We start from the raw sequence: 22,945 nt of genomic DNA on the forward strand, positions 1-22,945 counted from the left end.
TAGAGAGCCAATGTGGGGATTCTGCCAGTTTCTCAGTATGTCTATTCCAATTATACATTCTGGAACTGTGGAAATAACTACAGAAGGGGTCCAGGGGCCCACTGGACCTACTGTAAGATGAACCTGAACTAAAACTCCCTTGATCACCTGATCTCCATAAGCCCCCACTCTGACTGGTGGACCAGAGTGACGTTTTGTGTTCCCTGGAATTAACGTCACTTCTGAACTACTGTCTAATAGTCCCCGAAATATCTGATCATTTCCTTTTCCCCAATGCACAGTTACCCTGGTAAAAGGCCATTGGTCTTCTTGGGGAAGGCCTGGAGGAAAATTAACAGTATAAATTTGTGGCAGTGTAACAGGATTCTCCCCCAAAGGCGTCTGGCCTCCCCTTCATTCAAAGGGCTCTGGGTTTGTAAACTGTTTCAAGTCTGGAAATCAATTAAGGGGCCATGACTCTGTGTTTTTGTAATTCAGGTTAGACTTCTGTTCACTTGAACTAGGACTCTTTTGTTTATACTGTTCGAACAAGAATTTAGTAGACTGCCCTTCTATTGTATTTCTAGGTACCCCATGATTTACTAGCCAATGCCACAAATCTCTGTGAGTCATATAATTTTGACTTCTGCTTTGAGTTTGTTGTCTAGTATAATAGCCACGTCTACCCTGACTTTGGTGATTAAGTGCTGCTACCTGGCTTCTGCCAACTTGGGATCCCGTCATCCCCATTGTTTTAAGGATTCCAGCTCAGTGACAGCAGTTCCTACAGTAATATCTGACCTACAGAGAAGTGCAACTACAGAGCTCTTCAGTGATGATGGCACTAGTCTCATAAATTTATTTCTCACCATTCTGGTAAAAGTTGCATCCTCCAGACATTCCTGGGGTGTAAGAGCAGGCTTTGCATGATAAACCCACTCTAGCATTCCAATCTCTCTAAGCCTCTGGATCCCCTCATCTACATTATAGCAGGGCAGTTCTGGCATTTCAATCTCAGGTAATGTCAGCCACCTTTTGATCCATATTTCAACCAACCATCCAAACAAACTGTTAATACCTTTTCTAACCCCTCAAGCTATAATATTGAATGCAGGATCTCTGCTTAGTGAGCCCATATCAATACATTCAGCCTGATCCAGCCTTATATTCCTCCCACCATTATCCCACAACCGTAAAATCCATTGCCACACATATTTCCCTGATTTCTGTCTATATAAATTGGAAAACTCACACAGCTCTTTTGGAGTATAACATACCTCCTCTTGTGTGATACTTTGTACCTTACCTTTAGGGGCTTATTGGGACTTTAGTCTAGTTATAGGTCTGGAAGAAATGAGGGGTGGTGGGGGTGGGTCATGAAAAGAATTAGAAATATCTTCCAAGCCATTTGCTTCAAGGCATTCATTTGCAGTTTTATCTGGTGAAACAGGATTAATTACTCTGAGGTTAATCCCTTCAGGAAGAGATTTGGTGGCCAACTCCTCAAAGCAGGTTGGAGGTGGGTTGACTGTGTCCTCAAGGCAGAGTATCACAGGGTTGTCTAGAGAAGACTCAGCATGACCTAAGGTTTCAACCTCACCTCCAACATCATTATCAATCCATATGTCACCATCCCATTTTCAGGGTCCCACTCCTTTCCAATCAATGCCCTCATGTTAATGGCAGACACCATGCAACGTTAAGATTTCAGTTTATGGTGTAAAGTTGCTACTTTAACAATAAGATTCTGAGTCTGATTTTCAGAGATCTCAATCTATGGCTACAGGAAATAAGATTTTCCTTCAGGATACTGATAGAAAATTCTGCATCTGTCAGACGGTATTTAAGCTTCTCATTTGAAGCCTTAAGCCCATCCCTTTCACTTGTTGTTGTAGCCAGTGTATCTAACAACAACCAGCCAACACTCTGTACCTCTTATTTCCACAAAACTCCATAGAGGTGTCAAAAACATTATCCCCCAGAGCCTGGCTTCATACAAGCAAAGCATTAGGAAAATTGAATGGTAATATTTTGACTACCTCTTTTGCCAACTCACTCCATGGATTGGGAGTGCCATTCTGATTATGGGAATCAGAGTCCTTAGTGCCTTTGAGTCCAGTCAGAGTAGAAAACCATTCATAAAAACCTATTTTCAAGATTCTATTTCTTAAGGCCCACTCCTGGTACCAAGTTGTATTAGTTAGGGTTCTCTGGAGAAACAGAATCAACAGGATATACTCGCAAATATAAAATTTGTGAAAGTGTCTCATGTAACCATGGGAATGCAGAGTCCAAATCTGCAGGGAAGGCTGTGAATCCGATGATTCTGATGGATGGTCTGGAAGAACTCCACAGGAGAGGCTCACCGGCTGAAGCAGGAAGAGAGCCTGTCTCTTGTGAATCCTCCTTAAAAGGCTTCTGGTGATTAGATTAAGCATCACTCATTGCAGAAGACACTCCCTTTGGCTGATTACAAATGGAATCAGCTGTGGATGCAACTGACGTGATCATGATTTAATTCTATGAAATGTCCTCATCACAACAGACAGACCAGCCCTTGCCCAACCAGAGAAACAGGTGCCACCACTTGGCCAAGTTGACAGAATAAACTGACCATGACACCTCCCTAGGGTATTTTTTAACATCTTGTGTTTTTACTGAATTCATATCTGGATCTCAAGGGTTATTGTTTTTAGTTTGTCAGACAAATATCCTATAATGGGTTGGTTTAATCAACAGAACTTCTGGGTTCATGGTTTGGGAGGCTTTCTCCTGACAGTCTGCAGTTCTCCTTCTGGTTTCCCACAACCCTTGGGTCTCCTTGGCTTGCAGCTCCTTCTCTTGTCACTGTGCGACCTCTTTCTGCTCGTGTCTCCTCTTCCAGTTCTCACTGACTCCTGGCTTGCCACTCGCCTTTAGACTGTGTTGGAATTTCTTCTGCATATAAAGGACTCCAGTAATACAGATTAAGGCTCACCTTGATGCAGGTAGTCCATATCTTAACTAAAAATAACATCTCCAAAAAGTCCTTCTTATAAATGGGCTCACAGCTGCAAGAATGCAGACTAAGATTAATACCTGTCTTTGGAGGGGGGATATAATTTGACCTACTATACCCATTTTGACTCAGTTTCCATTTCTTTGCAATATTTCCTCACAGGTGATGTTAGGTTCTTCCATCTGGAGGCACATAATTCTGTTTGTCAGTCTTTGTGTGGTATTGGCATCCATTGTTAGCCATTGCCTACACTCATTAATTCATTTGAGTTGCACAAAGGTGACATTCTACTTTCCTTCTCTATTTCTTATCTTTGATACTTTTATGGAGAGAAATGTCCCCTCAACAGAAATTTGGTTACTCTGAAGTACAGTTCATATAGGAAAGGAAAGATAACACCTGCTATCTACCCCACATTCTTCTGTTTTATATCTGTTTTTAAAATAATGTGTTGATTTCCCAGCATCTTCTAAAGATGATTAGTGAGATTTATTACTTTTTTGCTATTATTTTAAATGTAGGGATTTAAAAATATTTTGTTTCAGTTCATTGCAATTAATCTTACTGATGTCCATACTGTCCCAATAAGGAATACCTTTCCTAAATCCTCTCAGTAGGACCCTGTTTTTCTGTGTCCAGCTGAGACAAGATGTTCAAGGTGCATTTTGCACAATTTCTATCCTAAACCCCAGAGTCATTAATTTCTCATGGAGCTCTGGTTTATACTTCTTTTTAAAACCACTGATTCCATTCCTTGCCCATCTTTTCCCTAGATGTATTTCTAAGAGATCTTTACATATGAAGACATTAATCTTTTGTTTGTCCTGGAAGCATATGTTTTTTCCCAGTTTCAAAATTTTTGAAATACTATGTTTTTTTGGCACTCATTTAAATATTTGATAAATCACATCCATTATTTTGGTCCTTTATAATTTTTGGTCTTGGGGTCATTTTAAGCAAGGCATCCTACATTCAAGGAATGTAAGACTATTCTCCTATATTTTTTATGTTAACCTTATGGTTTTATTTTCTACATATCAATATTTACTCTAATTGCAATTTTTGGGAGTTTGAAGTGAAGCAAGACTTTTACTTTAAAAGGTCATTTTATTTTATAATCTAGTCATGTGAGATGTAACCATTAGGGGAAACTGAGTAAATGCAACTGTGAATCTATAATGATCTCAAAATAAGAAATTAAAAAAATCACTTTGTCATTTTGTTGTATGGTCAGTAATCAAGTATATACTTTCCAAATAGTTCACTAGAATGTCCAATCGCTTAGATAACTTGGTGGATATGAGGTAATTATAGAAATTGTATATGTAATAGGCTACTCGCTATATTTAATTATAGGGGCAATTTTACATGATTAAATGTTAAGCTAAAAATCAGGATAAAAAACTGTATGTTGAGAATACTTTAATTTTGTCATATAAATACACAGGAAATGAACCCATAAATTCCATATTAATTAAGAAGGAAAAGGGTAGATGTAGACACCACATGGACTGGGTGACCAAACTTACCCCGTGATGGGATAAGCTGGCACCACCCACTGCTTGATGTAAAAATGTTTAACTTGAATCTAATCTGAGGAAACAATTACATACATACATAGTGAGGGTTATGTTGAAAAACAACTAAAAGATCTGTGGGATTAATTTTTTGTGACTACATTGGATTTTAAACTCAATTGTGTAAATCCTCTCTTCAGAAAGACACTGTTCCCAAATGAAATTTAGATGGTATATGAAATCTATATTTTTGTAAAATTATTTTGCCTAAAAGGAACTATCCGTGGCTGGCAACTGTAGAAATTCTGGTGTTCCAAGTAGATTTTGTCATGCTCTGAATGTGGGAGTGTGTGTCTGTGTGTGTTTGACTATTATTGTAAGTGTACTTAGGGCCTCTTTGGGAAAAAACAGAAGTGTTTCAGATCACAGAACAGACTCAAGACAGATGAAATATTTTCAAATTTAATGTTGATTTCTAAGATTTCCTTTACAGAGGTAGTTCAAGTTCATAGAATAAATTCGAACAATCCAGCGAGGTCTCTTCCCTCTCACATCAATACTACCCTCCCCTTCCTCCACAGGGGACCACAAATAAAATGTTTTTGCGACTCAATATTTAAGGACTATTTTGCATAGGTTATTAAGACATTTAGAAGATTGCTATGTAATAACTAGAAATACAAAGTAGCAATTGAAGAATGAGAAAGATTTTTACCTGCCAGAAAAGGCAAACACCGACAGATAAAAATCTATAGGCAATTGGCACATGCTAGAGTATAAAATACACTTGTCTAAGATCAGGGTTGGGGGCCACCCTTTGGAAGCTGGGGTGCGCTCACACCCTTGAATTGAATTCCTGTTGCTTTGGAGACTTTTCAGGTGTCAATGCTTGAGTCACCTGGAGTGGAAAGTAGAGGACAAAACCCCGATCCTGAAACAAGCCCAAGAATCAAATCATACAGCAGGGGCAGGTGGGTCAGGGGCCACGGACAGCAATGGAGAGAGGGAATCTGACCCCTCTTCTCCCATTACTACCCAAACTGGCAGCATCTGCAGGGGGTCCAGCCCCCAGACTCACCAAGCCACCGATGGGTATTCAGGATGCTGTCTGACTTTTCACGTGGATGACCCTGTGCAAGAGGCTCGCTCATCTTCCCACCCCAAACACGTGAAGAATCAGAGTACAAGGAAAAAACAACCAAGGAGAAAATTCCCAGGAAGTCCAAGTGACAGGGGGACAGCAGGGAGCAGACAGGATGGGATGGAGAAAAGCCTTAGCAACAGAAGCAAGCAGGCTCCCCAGCAGCACCTGCAGGGCGCGGCCAACTAGCAGCAGCACTGCTTCTGGCAGCAGCACTTCTGCTGGCAGCACTTCTGCTGGCAACAGCCCTTTCCACCACCGCAGGAGCCGCAGCCGCACGAGCCACAGGAGCTGCAGGAGTGGCAGGAGCGGCGGCAGCAGACGACCACGGGGGTGCTGCAACAGCCCCCACAGCAGCCGGCGCAGCAGGGGCAGCAGGCGGTGCAGCAGCCCACCCGGTAGCGCCTGCAGGTGGTGCAGCTGCCGCAGCCACCGCCACAGCCACCACCGCAGCCACCGCCACAGCCACCACCGCAGCCACCGCAGCCACGGCTGCAACCACCACAACCTCCACAGCCACAGCAACCCATGGTGTCAGTAGAGAGAACTCGGGTGAGTGAGCGGAGAGGAGTCAGGAGGTGAGAGTGAGGTCTGATGCCTCCTTCTGCAGGGGGGCCCTTATATACTGCCCCTGCTTCCATATTTTTGGCCCAATTTTCATAGAAGAAACTCACAAGACCTTCTATTTACTTCCTTACTGGGCACCCCAACATGATAAAAATTGCTATTGTTAGCACAGCAGTTTCCTTAGAGTGCCTTTGACTTTTCTGTTATGAATGCAATAATTATGTGTTGTATCTTTGGTCCAGAAGAGGAAAAACGGTTGCCAAATTAGAAAAAAGTAAGCATAGGGGCCTCAAAACTATGCTTCTTATTTCAAACATAAGTCATCATAGAGGTGTCCCGAGCGCCCCAGAACTTCCCCAGCATTCTGGGGAGCCAACATGTAGAGCTAAAACCATCCTACCCCTGAAGCCTCTGGTTGCTGAGAAGCATATCAAAGGAAGGTCCATCAAGGAAGACTTGCTTCTCCTGCTTTCAAAAGATAAGCTTATGAAAAGACTGCACTTGCAGACACAGGTACCCCAATATTCTGGGGCCAGTGATTAGGTGGGCAAGCTTTTTGGAGGGTTTTTCACAGCCACTAGACATGCTTCTTTTCTGCATTGTCTGGAGGTACCTGGATTTGCTAGGCAGGCCTGAGATTCTGAGGATTGTCAAGCAAGAACACAACCCTACAGCCTATTTATCTCACCCACAGTCCACATGGGGCAGGAAGTGGAGACCTGACAGGCAGAGACAGGGGACCAAGACTCATCATTTCAAGCAAACTTTCCCTGGGGCATGGTCAGGCTGAAAGGTGGCTTGGCCACAAAGTCTCCACATGAGAGGGACGAGAAAGCTAGCCAACTGAGGGAATACTTCTGCAGTGGCTGGAAGCTGTATGGACCCAGAAAAACATGTCCTTAAATCTAACCCCTCCCGTGGGCATGAACCCATTGTATGTAGGATCTTTTGATGAGGCTACTTCAGTTAAGGTGTGACCCACCTCATTCAGGATGGGTTTTAAGCCTCTTCCTGGAGTTATAAGAGAATGAAATTCAGCCAGAGAGTGAGAAAGCCACAGAAGCAAGAAGCGGAATGTAAGTGAAACCCAAAAGAGAAGGGAGGGACCAGCACACGCCGCCATGTGCCTTGCGGTGTGGCAGAGGAGCCCAGGATCGCCAGCGGCCAGACTCTGGGAAGAAAGCATCACCTTGATGAAGCTTTGATTTGGATGTCCTCCCGGCCTCAAAGCCATGACTGAATAAATTCCCATTGTTTATCTTGACTCATTTTGTAGTATTTGCTTTGAGCAACCTAAGAAACTAAAACACCTTCTTACTTTATTTTTCCAATTATTTAACAAATGAGAAGCAGAAATCTCATCTTGGGCAGATGACTTAGGAGTAGACCACAGAATCGTATTTTAGCATCTGACATCACACAGTTATTTTTTGTAATTTTTAAATCATAAAGTACTTCTTCTTGTGAATAATTAAGCTCCCAGGGAGCTTAAAAAGAATATCTATGTTTTAAGGTGAGCTAAAATATGAAATGTTGTATATATTTAGAAATGTTTACTCTTTCCCTTCTGAATTCTGGTTTTTCACTTAATTTTAAGATTTTTTGTTGTTGTTGTTAAATAACTTAAGGAGTGTGATGAATTGCTGCACAGAGTGGAACAATTGTTTTCCTAACCTGTGATGACTGAGAAGTATAAAATGAAACTACAGTAGTGTTGTAATGTAGATGAATTTGGCTGTAAGGGGTTGTTTAGAGTCATGCATGTCACCAATTAACACTACGAATTTAAATACGTTCCTGCATGAACTAGTACCCGATGTAGGGCACTGGCACAAAGAGTTAAAAATAGAGTGTTATATGTGGAAAAATACCTGTTGCATGCTATGGACTACAGTAAATAGTAATAGCTTGCAATTCTTTCATCAACAGTAACTGGTGTGTCACACCAATACTAGGGGTCAGTAATTGAGGGAGATAAGGGATATGGGGTGTTTTGGGTTTTTTTGTGTGTGTCTGATAATTTTTTTTTGAGCAATGAAAATGTCCTAAAATGGAGTTTGATGATGGTTGCACAACTAGGTGATGAAACTGTGAGACGCTGATTATATACTTTGGATGGAATATATGATAAATGAATATTATCTCAATAAAATCTGCAAAAAAAAGGAAGCTAATTTTATGTGGCTCTAAACTCAGACTCTCATGGTTATAAAAATATGATAATTCGTAGATACTTTTTTGATAGAGACGTTGGGGGTTTACAAAACAATCCAGCATAAAATGCAGTGATCCCATATACCCATGATTAGCACGTTGTATTGGTGTGGAACATTTGTTACAATTGATGAACACACATGTATAAAGATGCGCTACTAAATACAACCCAGTTAGCCATAAATGCTTTAGGCAATTATTTAGTTCTATGAATATCCACTGACTACTCACTGCATGCCAGGCACTATTCTTAGGTCCTTCAGCAAAACACATATAGACACAGGTAAATTCTCATGGACATGAACCTCTTAAAAGTGTGCTCTAATCCAAATAAAGATATAAGAGACAGGTAAAGGTTAAAATTAGCAATACTAACTGGTCTCAAGGAGCCTCGTGAGACCTTTTATGGATGTTGGACAAACAACAACAAGGAACTGGCTGTGAATTCTGGATCCGGCTCAGTACAAAAGGGCCCCCCTGCAGAAGGAGGCGTTAGACCTCACTCTCGCCTCCTGACTCCTCTCCCCTCACTCACCCAAGTCCTCTCTACTGACACCATGGGTTGCTGTGGCTGTGGAGGTTGTGGTGGCTGCAGCGGCGGCTGCGGCGGTGGCTGCGGCGGTGGCTGCGGTGGTGGCTGTGGCGGTGGCTGCGGCAGCTGCACCACCTGCAGGCGCTACCGGGTGGGCTGCTGCACCGCCTGCTGCCCCTGCTGCGCCGGCTGCTGTGGGGGCTGTTGCAGCACCCCCGTGGTCGTCTGCTGCCGCCGCTCCTGCCGCTCCTGCGGCTCCTGTGGCTCGTGTGGCTGCGGCTCCTGCGGTGGTGGAAAGGGCTGTTGCCAGCAGAAGTGCTGCCAGCAGAAGTGCTGCTGCCAGAAGCAGTGCTGCTGCTAGTTGGCCGCGCCCTGCAGGTGCTGCTGGGGAGCCTGCTTGCTTCTGTTGCTAAGGCTTTTCTCCATCCCATCCTGTCTGCTCCCTGCTGTCCCCCTGTCACCTGGGCTCTATGGCATTTTCCTCCTTGGTTCTCATACTTCGTTCCTTCCTGTGGCTTTGGACTGGCTCCAGATGCTCTCCTAAAGGTTTCCTAATAAAATGCCAAAATAAACTCTGAAGAGTTTCCCTTCGTTTTATCCTTATAGTTATCTTCATTTAGCAAGCATTAATTACAGTCTTCCATGGGGTGGACCCATCAAGGATATACGAATAATTATGGGCTGCATGATTTATAGTCCGACTGTACACAAATAACCATGAACCTGAGGCACACCTGTATCACACATGTCTAAAGGTGCACGTTGGTGGGGTGTGATATGGGGATGGGGCCTTGCCTTTTTGGAAAGGGAATGGATACAAAGAACTGGAATAGCGTGGTGAAGCGGGTGATACTTTGGGGTGTGTTCTGAAGAATGGGTAAGGTTTTGACAAGTGGGAATGATTGGGGACAGATAGATAAATTCCAAGATATCGAGGGATGGGAAAGTTCAGGGCACATGTGGGATTTAGCCAGTCATGAAGTTGATCTAAAATAGAGTATATCGGTTGGCCCATGGTGGTTCAACAGGCAGAGTTCTTGCCTGCCATGCCGGAGACCTGGGTTCGATTCCCAGTGCCTGCCCATGCAAACAAAACAACAACAACAAAAGAATAGAGTATATCAACATAAATATTCAGAAATAAACAATGGAAGAAAAATTAAGCCTTACAATTTGGAAGGCTGAGGATTTAATAAAATCGGCATCAGCAACAACTAGCATTCATGCTTTCCCTTGTTATATACCAGACATAATTCTAAGAACCTGTATGTGCCACAAGCAGGTTGTGAGAAAAGTACTATTCCCGTGCCCCGTTGCACCTCCAGGGAGAGCTCAGAGAAGTTCAAGAACGAGCTCCGAGTATACAGCGGGTGGGACTCAGATGTGCGTCTGTGGTCTGGGCTGGTGAAGACTCTGAGAGCAGGCACTGGACTATGCAGCAACACATAGGGCTGGTGGATTCGTGGGGAGAACGGACGGCGTGTCAGGGTACACGGGACATGCAATGGGCACCTGGAAGGACGCCACGGTGGAAATGGCAAGGGCGTTTGTGGGAGTTGAAGGAAAAACGCAAAACACAATCAGCAAGAACCTAACCTGAGACTACAAAATGAGCCCGATAATTAAAAATAAATTCCTGAGTGGGCCACGGTGGCTCAGCAGGTAAGAATGCTTGCCTGCCATGCCCAAGGACCCAGGTTCAATTCCCGGTGCCTGCCCATGTAAAAAAAAAAAAAAAAATGAGCCCGATGACACTGATGATCTGACAACACGTTGTGACACCTCCTCTTCTATTCCAGCAGATTTGGGATACTGTATAAGGTAGCCCGTTTTAATTTATATTAGATATGGCAAATTCCACAGTTGTAAATAGGACCAGTTTCAGAATTAGGTGAGGAACTGACCATTTCCTCTAAATTCTTTGTTTTAATCTGTAAAGTGTAGAGGGAAAGGGAGTCGATAACCTAAAAAAATCTGTCCGATGAATGTACATATTAAATTCCCTCATACATTTCTCTGATCCTATTTACTCAGCATTTATTCTATTGCAGACACAGTCTGACATGGCTCATTTGCTATGTTGGCCTGACCTAAAAATATCTAGGCTCAAAAATAGCGGGCTTTTGGGTCTACTTATCAAATCTTGATCTTTTATTTTCATTTCTAAGAAGAGTATTTGGATCTAGATAGTAGACCAAAAAACATTCTGTAGAGATCACAGGGCTTGGTACAAATTATAGTTTGGTAATAAGTGCTGGAGGAATGAGTGGACACTATACGCACATACACACAATATACATAAAACAGACATAAGCTACATATGTTTATGTATATTATTCATCTTAGTTATATTTATGTTATATGTGCCACTCACATATATAGGATATACGCGTTATTCTTATATATAGACATATATACATAGGTTATATGTGTGTTATATGTTATCTACTATGTATACATGCCTACACATGTGTGTACATATATACCTCTAGGGTATACACCCCGGTATCTGCTCAGAGTCTGAATTTATGACCCAACACATGTTTTTCTTCCATTCATTTGTAAAATCTAGTCATTTGTGGTACATGTGTTCGCAACTACAATTGTTTCTGTTTCTTCTGCCTGTCCCTTCTTGAACTGTGATTCCTGGAATGTCACTGCTTGTGTTGATTTTACACAATGTGACATCTATGACTCAGGCTATCACAGGTTACAGTACCGCCGTCCAAAAGACCTCCAGGCACTCCTTTGGAATTTCCTCATGTTTTCATTAATTCCTCCAATCGCGGAGTTTCTTCCCAGCTTCTAAAGTTTCACCAGGGCTCTTATTAGTGAGGGAAACTGGAAATGAAGGTAATGTACACATAACAGTGAGCACAGCTCCTGGTGCCTAGTAGGTACCGAGCAAGGGCTTAGCACAATGTAAGTGACCTAAGGGGCTCAGTCCTCCACGTGGGATCAATCCCTTTCAATTAAACGTATTACTACCAACCTTTCATAAACATTTGAGTAAGGACACTGCCAAGCTCTGTCATAAAGAGATATCTGGAGTGGGGGTTCCAACTTGTGAGGTTAGGATTCAGGTGTGTGTGTGGTGGGAAAGCTCAGTGGGTTGGGTCCCTTTCAAAATGCTCCCATATTCAGCTTAGCTCCTGTGTTTTGGGTGTGCTGGCTGCTACGGACATAAATCGGGCTTTCCTTTTTTTCAGAATTTTTTTTCCTAATGTCCTACCCTTTCTTTATTTTTAGCACTCCTAATCAAAACCCCTCAGGATAACTTCCATCCAAATCGGGTAAACCTGCTAGGATTAGATTATCACAAATATGTCTTCAGCTCATCGGTGTTCATTGTGGATTTGCCATGCATAAAACCCCATTGCTTCTGGCCTGTTAAGAAGGAACTTCAAGGCACGCCCGTGGGAAAGGTAGTGAGATGCGAGGATTGGTGTCAGGACCATACAAGATGGAGCCAGTGAGCTGAACCATCCAGGAAACTGGCTTCAGATGCACTAAATGCTTCGCTCAACTAAGGGTTATAACTATTCCACCAAGAGACCCAAGGAGGGTGGTTCAGATGAGTGCTCTTTCCCCAGTCCCCCTGCGCTCACCAACTGCTTTGCAGAGAGGGGCATTGAAAGTTCGGGAGCGTATGCTCTTCAAGGAGCCAGAGGCTGACCCAGAGGCTGACCCTGGAGTTGCCATCGTGTGGGAGTGAACGTCCCGTCCACTCAGGTCAGCTCTGGGTATGTTACCTTAGTTACATACCAGGTAAAAAAAGGCATCGATTTATGTGTTTTATTTATTTTTATTGTATACAACAAAAAACATACAAACATTCTTGACATGGTTGCAATCAATGGCTCACAGTATCATCACATAGTCGTGTATTCATCACCATGATAATTTTTTTGAACATTTGCATCTGTCCAGCAAAAGAAATAAAAAAGGAAAACATAACTCATACATGTCATACCCCTTACACCTCCCTCTCATTAAGGAGATAAAATAAATTGAGTATTTCAATCTACTTAATTTATTTTAAACTTTGTTCCCCTATTATTTGTTTATTTCTTATACATATTTTTTACTCATCTGCATCTGTATATAACATGCCAGAATGATGGCGAGTACATCTTAATCTCCCGATCCAAACTTTGCAAAGATCTTTAGATAGTGAGCACATCACAAAGGAGAGAAAAAAGAAAACTGATTCTCTGTGCAGACGAAGGATGGTTTTCTAGGAAATTGTGGTTCTGTCTGTATGTGATTAAATATGTGCCAGTCATTGTTCTAGGAACAATTTTAGAAAAAAAATATGTATATACATATATATTTAAAGCTCATAAAAATCCTGTTTGATATTTATTAATATCTCCACTTTATGGTTGAAAAAACAGGCTTAGAGAGCATAAGTGGCAACTAATAAATAGCAGACCTGGGAATTCAGTTCAGAACTTAGCTTCAGCGTGGAGCTCACTTCTCTATACATTATACTATCATCTTATTTGAATAACCTGTTCTCTTATTCAGAATTGTTATATATATATATATTATATGTATATATAATATATGTATATTGCTTTAAGAGCACTTTTACCAGTTTGCTTCTCAAGACTGTGAGACTGGTGTCATTTGTCATTTGACAAATTTAAGTAATTTTCTACCTCGAAAATTTCCTGTGAGGATTAAATGGAATATTCTACTTGTAAAAGGCAGAAGCACTGCACAAATATATGTCACTCTTATTAATATAATACAAGTTCTAGGGGAAGAAGCTGGGTTTAGCTATAATTCTCTAATGGGTTGGAGAATAATGTATCAAATCACCCAGAAGCTGTTCCTATGACATGTTCAGGCCCCTCCTCGGGGGTTCTCAGACTCCCTTCTCTGCCTGGGGGACTCTTCCATGACCCAACTTTGAAAATTTGGCTTCACCACCACTGCCACTAAAAGGAGCTGGACCAGTGGAAACAGATGTAATGTTAGCGATGGACTAGCTCTGACCGTGACTGTGTGACCCTAAGACACATACCCTTGAGTAAGTCATGCAACCTCTCAGAGCCTTGGTTATCTCATTTGACTTAGTTTTTAAGTTCATAAATAGTTTTATATTTTGAGCATATTGCAGAAAGCTTCATTATCTCCTACAAAAGCACATGGAGAGTCCAGAAAAATTACCAAAGATGTTTTAAAATATATAGCAGGGCTTGAAACCAAGAAAGAGAAATTCTCAAGTTCTAGAAGTGAAAGGAAAACTTGAAGTCAGTGAGGGGACTGGTGAGCTGAAGATGAAAAGTCAAAGGAGTAATAAAACTAGATATAGGCTTTAATCCCTGGAAGCTGGTGTTCAGTTTCCCAGCAGGTTGCTATGTATCCTGGGAGCCAAGAGTGACTTTCTTATTTATCCTGATTAGCAAAAGTTTGCATATAGATCTGGAGAAGTGCCAAGGAATTTTGCCTTCCTCCCAGGACCTTGAGTAGGGGGGAAAAGAAAGCTACCCATTAGAAATTATATCCTAGGACCTGAATTCAAATTACAATTTGCTTATAGAGTCCAAATCTATAAGTATCTACATGATGTATGAATCCAAGCAAAGAAATGAACAGAAATTCTGATCTGAAGCCGAAATCTGTGAGCTCTAGATAGACATAAAACCATCCTTTAAGGATGCTTCCACAACCCAAAGCATACAACCAAGATGGGTTCATAATACATCTATATATATTTTAAATGAGGAAATAAATTACTGTGAAGAAATGTAATGAGAAACAACCAATAGAAAAGACAAGAGATCGAGTTAACTGAAAACTCTATTTTAGGTGGGACCTTTTAATTAGGTTGTTTCAATTGAGATGTGGCGTAGCCCATTCAAGGTGGGTCATAATCCTTTATAAAAAGCTAAAAGCCAAGAGAGCTCAGAGAAGCCCCGGAGAGGCAGAGAGACAAGGACGCACCCACAAAAGCGGAGAGAGGAAGCCACCAAAGCTGGAAGCTAAAAGCAATGAAATTCAGGAGAGAGGGACCAGCAGACACTGGCCGTGTGCTTTCCCATGTGACAGAGGTGTCCTGGGTGTTCTCCTGTCTGCAGGCCCCAGGTATTGTCCTGTTGATGCCTGGAGTTGGACACACAGTCACAGTCTTAGAACTGTAAGTCTGTAAGCGAATAAATCCCCATTGTTAAAAGCCAACCCATTTCTGGTATGTTGCATTTCATCAGCTTTAGCAAACCAAAACAATAGTCAATAAAACATTTGAAGGAATGGTGAGCAAAAGACAAAAAAAAAAGGAAAGTAAGAAAAAGAACAGATAGACTGATAATAGAAAAAATCGAACAAAGATGAACAATAGAGTTTTTGAAATTAAAAAATACATATTTAATGGACAGATAATATATGTTATACTTGCAGGTGGAGAAGATTAAATGTGAATTAAGATATAAATCTGAGAAAAACTTCAAGAATGCAGGACTGAGGGATGAAGAAATAAAAAACACAAATGAGAAATTAAGGAACTTGGAGGACAAAATGTAAGGCCAGTAAAACTGTGATTCTAACATTGGACCAAGACAGCACTGGGAAAAAATTACAGATTATTCTGACATGAAAAAAATAAAATTATATCCCTGTATCATACCATCCATAAAAATGAATTCCAGATGGATTAAAAAACTTAACTGTGAGTAACAAAACTTTAATGCTCATTAGACACTATAAAATACCTTGTATCTTTACAAGGTCAAGTTTAGAAGACATTTTTTAACTGGACTCAAGCAGCAACCTAAAGTAAATGATACATTTTCTTTCATAATAATTAAAACCTTTGATAAGGAAAAGCCCCACAAAGTTAACAGACAAATGAAAAACTGAAAAAAAAATCTGCAATGTGTAAAACAAAAGAAGATTATCTACAATACATACAAATCAGCCATAAATAATAATAATAATAAAAATGCCTAGACCCTAACAGAAAAATGGGTAAAGTATACATGCAGGTCATTTACAAGAAAGGAAATGCAAATTTTAAAATGACCAATTTAGGGAAATGAAAATTAGGTCTATAGTGATGTACCATATTTGACGTGCCAGATTAGAGATTAAGGTGTGTATATGTGTGACAGAGCATGTGAGATCTATCTGTCTATCTATCTATCTATCTACCTATCTATCTATCTATCTATCATCTATCTACCTGTATATCATCCACCAAGAGAATACAGGGTTTAGCCAAGATTGAGGGAAGCAGATACCATTATACGCTGTTACTCGGAGTACAAATTAGTACAATAGCTTTGGAAAGCAATTTAGCAATATGTTTTCATTTGTGTATACAGTCCAACTCAGCAATCAGAATTTTAGGTCATGATCCAGAGTAACTTTTAAATTTGTACACGAAACGATGTATAAGAATGTTTACTACAACACTGTTTACAATGGCAAAATTTGAATAGCAAAAATATTCTTAAATAAATGGTAGTATTTTTGTTATGATGGAATACTTACAGCAGAGAAATTGTTAAATGATCTAAATCCAATCAAATCAACATGAATGTAGATCTCAGAAGCAATAAGTGAATAAAGCAAGATACAAAATTATATCATTTATGTAAATGACCATTTCTCCACAAACTCCCACTGTCTGATTTGATATGCATAGTGAAAAATGGAGTCATTAATTTTTCAAAAATGATAAATTATTCATAATACCCAAGAAAAGTAGGTTAGATTGTTACTGGACAAAGGTGGTGGATTCTTTTGCCCAATGCACTCAATGACAGATTCCTTAGACAACAGAGTTTCAAAGAGAAAAAGTTTATTACTAGGCATGTAGCAAGAGAGTACTACCGGCCTAAAATCTGTATCCCCACACTGTAAGAATTCTGATAGTCATGCAGTATCAAAAGATGGGCAGGCTTTAAGAAAATGAGCATAATAGCTCCAGATAATGTAATTAGAAGTGATCTGATTATTGAGCAGATGCAGATTGATTACATGATTACATATGCTCTGCTTAACCACAAGAAAATGGTAACCCTAATATGATGATGGGCATGATTTTTAGTATTATAATGAGGTATAGGTGACTTATAGGTTAAAGTCTCAGTACTGTGCATGCCAGGTGGGCCCATTTGGTTGTATCCAGCTTGGCTTATCAAGATAACTTTAGACCTAGGGTGGGTTAGCTCTGTGCTGATCCACGTCCCTTCATTAATAAATCTTTAGTGATCACAAGACTCCAAAGTTGAAAAACCGCATAAATGGGTATAAGTTGTTTGTGGAAACTCAGGAGAGTTATGCTTTAGACGATCCATGTAAATTCTTCTTCATTGTAAACATGCTTTCCATATATTTTGGAATCCTCCTCTTGCCCGACCTTAGTGCCCCTAAAGGCCGTATTTGCTAATGAAAGATTTTACTGTGGTCCACTCAGTTAGTGGGGAAGAATGATTTGGCTGGATTCCCTGAGACAGACCACAATTCCCTGTTCTGAGATTCTGCCTGTGGTTTAACCATCTATCTCTTCATTTCCTACCCTGTGATCTGTCTCAGAAGTCCGAATCACATCTCCATAATGTTTGTTTGTACTTGTTTGTGAAAGGACTGCTATTGGAGATTTCACACCAAATTTAAGGTTCCTCTTCAAGACGCCCCAGCATCCTTCTTCTGTATGGAACTCACTCCTGACTGCACCTTAATGTAACTTAGAAATTACAATTTAACAAATTTTGATGATGACTGCAGTATATAGATGCCTTTTTCTTCCTTTCTGCTATATTGTAGAGTAGCCAAAGGAAAATACCTGAATTTACTGAAACACACTGAACTGCAAATTGTAAAAACCTTGTGACTGGCCCTGCTTGCATCCCCTTATCTTGTTTTACAATTGAAGAGTCCTACAATGACAAAAACAATCCCAAATAATGTTCATGAAGGAGCTTGAGCCATCTAGAACTAACTACTGACTTCAGTGTTATTGTAATGGGATTTCAGCTTAATTGCAGTTTAGCTCCACTTCCTTATAATTGTCCATTGTAGTCCTTTATACTTGCTATTGTAATGGTAACAACTCCATCTCCCCTTGTTTGAATCCAAAAAAACCCAAAACTCCTTAGTCTTGGAGAGACAGATTTTGAGGCCCATAAGCCATATCTGAGCTCCATGCTTCACATGGCAATAAACTTTTTCTCCTTTAGAAACCCTGGTGTCCTAGATTGGCTATTGTGCTCATTGGGCAGAGAACACTGTGTTGGTGTCAATTTGGTGACTCTGGTGGAGCCCAACTGCCCAAAGTTCTGTAGCCCTGGCAGGACAAATGAGGACTAAATAAATGAACCTTTTGCCCCGGCTAGACCCTTTAAGTCTAGACGCTTGGCAACCAGGTTTTCTTCTGCCTTGCTGCCACCCCAGGCTCTTTGGAACTTTAAAACTTCAAAGGAAGAAACACTTCCAGAGTTCCAGGTGTGGACATCGGATTGGGTGAGTAGGCCAACAAGGTGGAAGTGGATTGGGAACCTCGGGTGGGGGCTTGAGGTCCCTGGATCTGGGTTAGAGGCCCTGGATCCTGCTTCTAGAATCATCTCCTTTGCTCTGACCTCTCCACCTTTCTGAACCCTTCTGTACAGGGTTCAAGGCCCTGACCTGAGCTTGTCTTTTGAGTATACTCCTGAAAAATAAGCAACCAGCTATTAGTTGGTATTTAATGAAATTCAGTGTTTAATGGCTTTTTAGTTGTCGTTTGGCATGTTATTTAGAGATAGCAAGTATTTAATGTCAGTTTAATTATTAATTGATATGTTTCTTAAATATACAGTAATTGTTTAAAAAGTGCCTGTCAGTTGGTGTTACTGTATTTGTATTGTTCAAGTGCTCCTAATTGGTTACGGTTTACTGAAATTCTTTAAAATGGGAAATCATAATTCTCAAAGCATTCCTGAATGCAGCCTTTGGGCTATAATTTGAAAAATTCAAAAGATTTTACTTATGAGTGTATGAGAAAACAAAAAAATGGTTTATTTCTATCATACAGTCTGCCCTCAATATGATTTAGAATCAGGAGAGAAATGGCCTGAAAATGGCCCTATAGAAAAGAATACTGTATTATATTTAGAGTTGTTCTGCAAAAGAGAGCAGAAATGGAATGGGATGGTGTATGTTACATCCTTTATTTGCCTCTTTCAGCAACCAGTGTTGATGGGGAAATGTAAAATCTTACCTGTAAAGATTAACAGAGAAAAGAAAAATGTCCTCCTCCTTTATTAACTCCTTCATCAGCTCCACCTTCACCCAGTAACCGAGGGGACAACAGATCAGGAAAGGAGGAGGCTCTCCTCCTTCCTTCCCCCCCCCTGCCCCGGTATCCCCCTTTACCAGAGGTAAATGAATCTGAGGTAGTATGGTCTCCTCCTCTCATACCTGTCAGGGTACTCAGTTTGGCCAGGGCTGCTCTCTAAAACCAGCAGCTGAAGCACCTGCAAAACTTCTACCCCTCCATCAAGTGCCTGTAGATATAGACAAACAGGGAGGCCCAAGAGGATTTGTATATGTGCATGCCCCTTTCTCTACATCAGATTTATTTAATTGGAAAAATAATGCTCCATTCTATAGAGAGGACCCAATGAAAATGGAAAGCTTATTTGTTTCAATATTTGCAACCTATAGCCAAATTGGGCTGATATTCAGGCCTTATTAAATGCTGTGATAAGAGGAGAAGAATGGAGAATGGTAATGGAAAAGGCAAAGAAAGAAGCAGATAAGAAACTAGGAGAACATTCTGGTACCCCAGGATATGCAGAAGCAAATTTAGCAGCACCAGGATGGGATCCTGAATGGAATCCAAGTCCTGTGGTGGCCAGGCAAAATTAGGGCATCATAAAGAGTGTATTATTGGGGGTCTTCAAAAAGAGGTCCCTCGATCCATAAACTTACGAATGATAAACAAAGTAAGGCAAGGACCAAAGGAAAGTCCCTCAGCTTTCCTTGAACGAATTTATAATACCTACTGGCAGTACATGGATACAGATCTGGAAAGTCCAGAGAATGTCATACATTTAAATATGACCAATAATACTCAGAGTTTTCCTGATATAAAGAGAAAGCTACAGAAAATGGATGAGGGCTGGGATTGCCTATCTCTAGGTTGGTTGAAATTGCTTTCCAAGTTTATAACAACAGGGACCACATTAAAGAAGACAGGTACTTCCAAAAGCAAGCAGCACTTGAGGATGGAAACCTTTAGTGGCAAATGGCACATCCTGGGGCTCTCATGAACCAGGGACAACAGCACAAAGGGGAGACCCCTGGACCCCCACGGAGAGGTGCGAGGGACTCCTAGGAAATTAGGAACCTACCAATGTGCATACTACAAAGAAGAAGAGTATTGCAAGAAGGATTGCTCTAACTGCCCCTAGGGAAAAACCTTGAAGGAAGCCAGATGATCCAAATTCCAGATGTCCCAACTAGGCGAAGCCACTAGTGACCTGGAGTGAAGTGGCCCAGGGGCTCTATTAGAAGAAATACCACTTCTCGCTTCTCCTACCAGGAGCCTTGGTTGACAGCACAGGTGGGAAAACAATTGACTTTCTTGTTGATTCAAGAGCCATGTGCTCAGTACCAAATAAAAAACCTAATGTGATTTCCAACCAGTTACTGTAATGGAAGTATTCGGTAAAGGAGTTAATAAACTATTTTTTGCAGCTGCTAGTGCCTAATTGGGACAAGAAATTTTGGTAGTTTCTTGCACACACTGGAATGTCCAGTTCCCTTGCTGGGAAGATACTGTTAACCAAGCTGAATGCAAATATAGCCTTTTATTTACATTGTTTGTCAATAGAAATGCTTCCAGGACAAGCTTGTGCATTGCAAGCCACACTGCTATTCTCTGAGGTAGAGAAGCACCTCATCCCAGAAGAAATTTTGAAAGCTGTAAAACTGGAAGTGTGGGCTGATGAAAAATTCCAAGGTGCAAGAACAGCAAACCAGTTCAAGTGAAACTCCAAAGCCAGGTATTATGCAGCATGTTAAACAACATTCACTTAAACTAGAATCCAGAGAAGGAACTGTTCCATTAACAGAGACAATTTTTGAAATATTAATTAATACGACCCTGCCAATCTCCTTCTAACACTCCAATACTGCCAGTACGAAAATCAGGCACCCTAAATGAAGACCAGTTTGTGCGAGATCTCCAAGCTATGATCAAATTGTAGAAGCCATCAACACTGTAGTTCCATATCCATGGCTATTTTATCTGGAGATCTCTGTTGGCTCACAGTCTTAGATCTGAAAGGTGCCTTTTACTGCACACCCCTCAATTCAAATCTCAAGAACCCTTTGCTTTTGAATGGGAAGACGCCATTACTAGCATAAAATAGTAAAATTGATGGACTGTTCTTCCACAAGGGTTTAAGAATGCTCCCACAATATTTGAAGAAGTTTTATCTAGAGATTTAAGGGAATCACTCTTACTTACAAGGAGTATTACTGCAGCATGTAGATGATACCTAATTGCAAGTCGTACCAGAAAAGCATCAGATAAGAACACATTCAAACTCTGAATTTCCTAGCAGACACACACTACAGAGTGTTTCCATTTGCTAAAGTTGCTGAAATGGAATATACCAGAAATGGATGGGCTTTTACAATGGGTATTTATTAAATTATATGGTTATAGTTCTGAGGTCATGAAAATGTCCATATTAAGAGATCAGCTGGTGATGATTTCTTCCCCCGAACCGGCTACTGGTGATCCTGGATTCTTCTATCACATGGCAAGGCACATAGCAGCATCTGCTGGACCCTCTCTTCTCTTCCAGGTTCTGTTGCTTTCAGCTTTTGGCTTCTCCATCTGTGTTTTTTCTCTCTGAGCTTCTATGTCTTTCCCTTTGTCTTCTGTGTGTTTCTCTCTGATTCTTTCTCAGAATTTTATCTTCTTATAAAAGACTTCAGTAAGAGGATTAAGACAGATTAAGGTGGAAATATTAGCGGTCAATGAGAGGGAGGGTTAAGGAGTATGGGATGTATGAGTTTTTTCTTTTTATTTCTTTTTCTGGAATGATGCATTACACGTGTCCTAAGAAGTTATCATGGTGATGAATACACAACTGTATGATGATATCGTACACCATGCACGTGTGTGTGCAAAGCCACTGACAGTGACCTGGAATGAAGGAGCCCAGAGGCTCTATTATGTGACAATGTGTAAATAAAAATATTTTAAAAAAGCAAGACTTGGGCCAGGCCTCAAATGAAATAACCTAATCAACAGGCCCCACCCACAATAGGTTTATTCCCACAGGGATGTATTATCTTTAAAAACGTGATCTTCGGGCACCCTTCTAGTTTCAAACTACCAGACAAAGTCTCAAAGAAAAAGATTCAAATTTCACAAACACCAGTAAAATTTTTAGGTTTTAAATTACCCAAAGGATAGGGAAATCTGCTGCTAGATTGGAGGGAAGCTTTTGTGTGTAGCAGAGCTACTTACAAGAAGGCAGCTTCAAGGATTCTTAGGAATGGCAGGATTCTGTAGAATTTGGATATCTAATTTTAGTATCCAAAATCCAAAAATGAGTTTTTCTGTACTCATTATAAAACACTCATATAGAGAGCCCTGTCAGGATCTGAGCAGGAATCTCTGAATTGGATTCCAGAATGTAAAAATGCCTTCCAGAAAATAAAAGAGAACTTTTAACAGCCAGCCTTGGGACTCTCAGGCCCCTCAAAACACTTTAATTTTTCATATATGAAAAATAGAAAATGGATATAGTAGTGCTCAAAAATTAGGAAATGCCAGATGACCTGTAGCCTAGTTTTCTAAACAGCTGGACAACACTACCTCAAGATGGTCAATGGAGTAAGTATTGTAGTAGCCACCTGTGACCTTCTCTAAGAAGCCGAAATATTTACTGTAAGACGGTACTGAAGAAACTTGAGGAAGCCCAGAACTAATTTCAGGTTCCTCTTCAAGACTTCCCAGTATCCTTTTTCTGTATGAAACCTAC

General features: G+C 40.7%; 1 protein-coding gene, 1 long non-coding RNA gene and 1 pseudogene across 2 annotated transcripts in view; 2 read left to right on the forward strand and 1 right to left on the reverse strand.

Moving 5' to 3' along the window:
• LOC143676608 (uncharacterized) overlaps positions 1–15,581 on the forward strand; it is a 28,713-nt gene extending 13,132 nt beyond the window's left edge. Inside the window, exon 3 of the long non-coding RNA XR_013172216.1 lies at positions 15,357–15,581. This is a non-coding gene — a long non-coding RNA (uncharacterized LOC143676608). The remainder of the gene's footprint in view (positions 1–15,356) is intronic.
• On the reverse strand, positions 5,821–6,165 carry LOC143676606 (small cysteine and glycine repeat-containing protein 7-like). Its single transcript, XM_077152052.1, has one exon. The coding sequence runs from the start codon at positions 6,163–6,165 to the stop codon at positions 5,821–5,823; it is 345 nt and encodes a 114-aa protein (XP_077008167.1).
• On the forward strand, positions 8,974–9,309 carry LOC143676607 (small cysteine and glycine repeat-containing protein 9 pseudogene; annotated as a pseudogene).
• Positions 15,582–22,945: the final 7,364 nt, after the last annotated feature.

This window comes from Tamandua tetradactyla, chromosome 3, assembly GCF_023851605.1.
Source record: "Tamandua tetradactyla isolate mTamTet1 chromosome 3, mTamTet1.pri, whole genome shotgun sequence".
Taxonomy (NCBI): Eukaryota; Metazoa; Chordata; class Mammalia; order Pilosa; family Myrmecophagidae; genus Tamandua; species Tamandua tetradactyla.